Below are 5491 nucleotides of genomic sequence, written 5' to 3'. Positions count from 1 at the left end.
ATAAGTACAGTAGAAAACAGGTTTTGTTCTTGAATTGAGAACCTGATGAGCACAATTATGGGCAATGCCATTAGTATTCCTGGAGATATGGTAGGTAGACAGCATGCATATGACTGGAGGTATCCTGCAGAAAATTGCTGATAGGCGCTCAGCTTCTCCAAGTTATACTCATAATATAAATATGAAATCCCAAATACACCACCGTGATATATCTTTGGCGCTAGGTGCAACATGGATCATCGTCAAGAGGATCTGAGCAAAACAAGGTCCAGGCAATAAGCTTGCAGTTCAGAATGTACAGATAATCGACTGACGTCCCCCTCTCTCATAAAGCTTACACGAGTACTCCAGATCCCTATGGTCTTATGGAACATAAGGATGGTCTATGAGGAATTAAGGGTCTCACACCACATAACTTTTGTTCGGAACATAGCGAAGCATAATTTGGTGGTCATTATATGCACATGACACCGTAAACAGAACATCAAATGACAAGGAAAAAAAGGGCGAATGAAGACTCTGAACTCTCTAGCACTTGAAGCCCCAGCAAACCATTAGCCAGAGGATGAGGATCAAAAACGCGATGCCACCACCGACCATCAGCTTAAACCTCAGGTTCTGAAGCCACATCTTGCGCCTGAGCTCTCTGCCATGCCTATGGAAGCTGTCGGCCTGAAGTAAATTTAACAATGCAATCCTCAGTCAAAGTTGCTTACACGTATAGGATTTTAAACAAGAGGATACATGTACACAAGGCTTGTTATATCCATACCTGCGACTGTAAGGTTTCGGTCTTTCCCACCAAAAGTTCAATCTTCTCGCCACGATCTAATATCTAAGGAATGTCCAGCACAGTCAAAGTAAAGTCAATGACATGAAATATATGAAGCATGAAAAAAAAACTGTTGAATTGATGATTTCAGTTAAACGATATGAAGTTGTGGCTATTTTCCGCTTTGCATTGCTTGATCTCTTGCAAAACAGTGACTGAGCAGGCATTAGACTTGGATCTTTGCACATCCACACATAATAATAGATGCCCCAGGACAATGCAGTTTGCTTGCCTTACGGGCAGAGTGAAGATATATATGAAATAAACATTAAGAAACCTCAAAGAAAGGCATAAAATCAATGGATAAATTAAAGAACACAGCGTAACTTTGTCAGAGGAACATCGATTGTATATAATCCCTTGCCAGGAAACGGTATATCTTCAAATAAAATAGAGGACAGGATCCAATTATTACTGTTCATATTGTGCTAAATCTCATCACCACCTATCACTGCCTATTTTAAGAGTACTTATTTTCATTTGAAAGTGCATCAACTCCAGCTCACAGTAATATTAATGAAGTATTACTGTAAGAAGACATAGTTTCTGCACAAAAGCGCATGTTACTTACTTTTATGAGACCCATGTACTTAAAAATGCTAAAATATAAAAATATCACACCCTTGTAGAGCAAACTGTACATAAAAGAACGTGTAATAGTCTCTAGTTAGCTTTATATTCCACTTAAACAGTACAGATTAAAATTCCAGTGTAGAGTGTAATAGATTTAGAAATTTGAGATAACTGAGACTAAGTTTCCCAACAGGGAATTGTGCGCAACAGACCATCGCTCCGGATAGAACATGTTCGTCTAAACGCATACCTTCTCGATGTTGTCCATCATGATCCCTTTAACCTCTGAAAGATGTGATTTCACCTTAGAGAGCTTGCTAATTTCCTCTGGATGATTAATACAATACTGCATGTGATCCTTCAACCTTGGCCTGAACTCAGGACAGAGAGAAAATAATAAGAAGCACTTCCATGGTAACAAGAACACCAAAGTATATATAACCCAACAAGCAAACAATTCCATACCCGAATTCCCGGTCAAGATTGTAGGCGATGCTAAACCGGTCCTCAAACAGGAAATCGTCCTCATCCGCGTCATCAGCAAGCGGGTGTTGTCCCTCCTCATCGATACTGGACCCATACCGCTGCATGAAGTCTTCCCTAACCCTCTCTAGGAACACAAACGGCACGCTCCTTCCCAGCGCCTCTTCGGCCACCACAAGAAACACTACACACATCCGAAGTCAACTCAACTGGTTCGAGCGACACTGACACCGCATATGCTTTTCACGAGCAGGCTTGCAGATGCAGCGAACAAAAGAGGGATTCGTGAGCATACCAAAATCACGGTCGACGAGGAAGTTGAAGGTGTGGCCATCGCAGGAGTAGGTGGACCTTGTGCTGTTGGAGGGCAGCTTCTGGAGGCACTGCACGGCGATGGTGCTGAAGTTGCCAGAGAAGGCCGTGTGCTCGGCCAGCACCACGGAGCCCTTGGCCACGAAGCTGTATATCAGTGTTTGCTTGCTACCACCGTTCATGGCTCCTCCTCCCTCTTCTACCTCCCGAAATTAGCCACCGCAGAAGCCCTAATTCCCAACAGCACTAATCAGCACAAAGATTGGCATGAAACAGGAATCGTATAATTTGGTACCGCGTGGCACCCAGAAACTACCCTCGATTGACCCAGATTGATGGGGAATACTAACACAGGATTTCAATCAAACCAAAATATGAATCGGACCAGATCTCGGGGTGGGGGATCAAACTCGAAGTGGAGGCGGACAGGGAGCTTCGAGGCGGGGTAGAGGAGTACCTTGTAGAGGCTCGTCTCGCGCAGGGGCTGGCCGTCCTCCTCCTCCTCCCCCTCGCAGTGAACGTGAATCGACCGGAAGAGGGCGCAGCGGTTGCGGGTCTATTCCGTCTTGTTGCGTTGCCTTAGTTTTTTTTTTTTTTTGCAGGGTAATGAAGAGCTTTATTCAAACTAGAAGGCGCCAGCACTATCAGCCATGAGGCTGGTTACCAGCAAACCCGGAGGAGAGTCCATCCAACACTCCGACACCTCTAATGTGCTTGCTTGTCTCGCACAAAGGTGGGCCGGGAGATTGGCATGTCTCTTTACATGTTGAATATCAAAAGAAATAAAACTAGCAGCTAGCTCCTCAATATTTAAGAGTAACGGCGCTATCAGAGAGTGCGAAATACGGCGTGAGTTCTAGAGGTTCACTACATTCAGACGGTCAGTCTCAATCTGTACTCGCGTAAATCCACGAAAGCAACCACCACGCCTTCACGTACCACGGTTGCTTCTGCCACAAGTGGATCGGTGATGCCAGGGATTGGTTTGCACCAAGCCGAGATGAATGATGAAGTTGACCGAGCCACTCCACCAATGCCTGCTCTATGCTCCAATAGAGAAATTGCAGCATCAGTATTAATCTTGATAACCTCACCATCAGGTGGTCGCCACCCATGACCTGGTAAAATGTCGGCCTGCTTTGGTGGAAGCTCCAGCACTGCCAGCGCATCTCTAATCATCTGCAAAGATTGCTTTGGATCCATACTGGCCTTGTCATGAGTAATATTGTTTCGAGATGTCCATATAGCCCACATCACCGAAATGATCTTAGCTTGGTCCGAAAGATCGAAACGAGGATCGCAGAGAATATCCCTGGACCATGTCATCTCATGCAGCTCCGGAAGCTTGATGCCCAACCAGTCGCGGGCTTCAATCCAGAACCGATTTGCATGAGAACATTGTATCAATGCATGATACATGTCTTCATCCGCTGACAGGCAAATTTTACACCTGGCCAATGTTGCTATGTGTCTGTAGTTGAGGGTGCTCTCGACAGGAAGGATCCCCCGAAGCACTCGCCACCAGAACACGCGGACTTTAGGCACGGCATTCAGCTTCCAAAGCTTTGTCCACATCTGTTTGTTCGTCAATGAAGATTCAATTACCGACCCTTCTTCTAGAACACGATGCTCGTTGCGAATCATGAGAGTCCGATAAGCCGATTTTACAGAGTACACACCAGTTTTTTCCGCCGACCATGCCCATATGTCATCACCTCCCATCCGGCGCAAAGGGATATTTAGTATAGCTTCTGCCTCCGGGGCGATAAAATTGTTTTGCACTATGTTGATTTTCCACGACCAGTTTCTGCATCAATCAAATCTGAAACAAGGTTCAAATCTGCCGTACCAACGTGAGTGGACGGCTTCATTGCGATCAGCCCCGGTATCCACTGATCTCTCCAAATCGAGACCGTCGAACCATCTCCAATTCTTTTGATCATGCCAACATTCAGAGCTTCCCTGCCTGCCAAAATAGCACGCCAGGTAGCCGAAGCGTGCCGATGTGCCCGGGCATCGAGAAAGTTAGTGTCAGGAAAGTACTTTCCTTTGAGCACTCGCGCGCACAGCGAGTTCGGATTTGTAAGAAACCTCCATCCATGCTTCCCCACGAGAGACAAGTTAAACAGCTCCAGATTCCTGAAACCCATCCCCCCTTTCACTTTCGCGGTTGCAAGTGTATCCCAGTCCAACCAATGCAATGATCGGCGGTCAAGAGAACTACTCCACCAATATCTTGCCATACATGAGGTGATCCCTTTATAAACTTTCTTGGTCAACTTGAAACAACTCATGGAAAAAGCCGGGATCGCCTAAGCCACCGACTTCAAGCGTACTTCCCGTCCCGCACATGAAATCATGCGTTCGATGCCTCCCTGCAACTGGCTCCGGATCCTTTCTCGGAGATGTTCGAATGTTCCACTCGTTATTCGTCCCGTTGCTGTCGGCAAGCCAAGGTACCTTTCATTAAAAGCCTCCACTGATATACCAAGAATGACTTTCAATCTTTGTCTAACCGGATCGCTTGTGCTTGGACTGAAATATATAGAGCTTTTTTCACGATTCACGCTTTGGCCAGAACAGTCCTCATAGATCCGAAGAACACGATTCAACTTGTGGGCATTATCCTCCTTTGCATTCATAAAAATGAGACTATCGTCTGCAAAAAGAAGATGATTGATCCAAGGTGAATTATTGCTTACTCTAATTCCTCTGTCCACTTGAGCACCACCCAAGCGCTTGAGTAGCGTGGTAAAACCCTCAGCACAGAGTAAGAACAAGTAGGGTGAGTAGGGATCGCCCTGGCGAAGACCCCTGGTAGGTGTGAAGTAAGGCAGTAGCTCCCCATTCACACGCACTGTAAACCCGACTGATGTCACACATTTCATTGTCAGTCTAATGAAACTTGAGCTGAAGCCCAACTTTAGCATAATAGCTTCGAGATAGTGCCACTCAACACGGTCATAAGCTTTCATCATATCGAGTTTGACAGCACACACATGATTCTTGCCCTTCTTCCTTCTTCTCATCGCATGCACACTCTCATAAGCGATTAGAACATTGTCAGTGATTAGTCTAGTAGGAATAAAGGCACTTTGCTCTTCACTTATAATATCACCAAGAAACTCCCTCACTCTGTTGGAGATGCATTTTGAAGCAATCTTATAAAGAACAGAACATAAAGAGATTGGTCTATACTGAGAGATGCGCTGCGGGTATCTGACCTTTGGAATAAGCGTTATGGAAGTGTCAATCATACCCACCGGCAGCTCCCCGCCATTTAGGAAATCC

General features: G+C 45.6%; 1 protein-coding gene across 1 annotated transcript; it reads right to left on the bottom strand.

The window, feature by feature from the left end:
* Nucleotides 1-253: 253 nt before the first annotated feature.
* On the bottom strand, nucleotides 254-2846 carry LOC123159092 (vesicle-associated membrane protein 727). Its single transcript, XM_044576896.1, has 6 exons — nucleotides 2658-2846; nucleotides 2184-2430; nucleotides 1871-2072; nucleotides 1656-1776; nucleotides 773-835; nucleotides 254-672 (listed from the first exon to the last, which is right to left on the bottom strand). Exons 2-6 carry the CDS (start codon nucleotides 2380-2382, stop codon nucleotides 529-531), a joined length of 729 nt encoding a protein of 242 aa, XP_044432831.1. The 5' UTR covers nucleotides 2383-2430; nucleotides 2658-2846; the 3' UTR covers nucleotides 254-528.
* Between the last annotated feature and the right edge of the window lie 2645 nt (nucleotides 2847-5491).

The sequence above is a fragment of the Triticum aestivum genome, chromosome 7B (assembly GCF_018294505.1).
Source record: "Triticum aestivum cultivar Chinese Spring chromosome 7B, IWGSC CS RefSeq v2.1, whole genome shotgun sequence".
NCBI lineage: Eukaryota > Viridiplantae > Streptophyta > Magnoliopsida > Poales > Poaceae > Triticum > Triticum aestivum.
The sequence above is the reverse complement of the archived record's forward strand: the minus strand, read 5'-3'. Positions and strand labels throughout refer to the sequence as shown.

Excerpts from the sequence above, each read along its gene's own strand:
- LOC123159092 (XM_044576896.1), bottom strand. The coding sequence starts at position 2,382 with ATGAACGGTGGTAGCAAGCAAACACTGATATACAGCTTCGTGGCCAAG. Across the intron at positions 2,073-2,183 it reads CCTCGTCGACCGTGATTTTG|TGTTTCTTGTGGTGGCCGAA; the intron begins GTATGCTCACGA and ends GGATGTGTGTAG. Across the intron at positions 1,777-1,870 it reads AATCTTGACCGGGAATTCGG|GCCAAGGTTGAAGGATCACA; the intron begins GTATGGAATTGT and ends TCCTGAGTTCAG.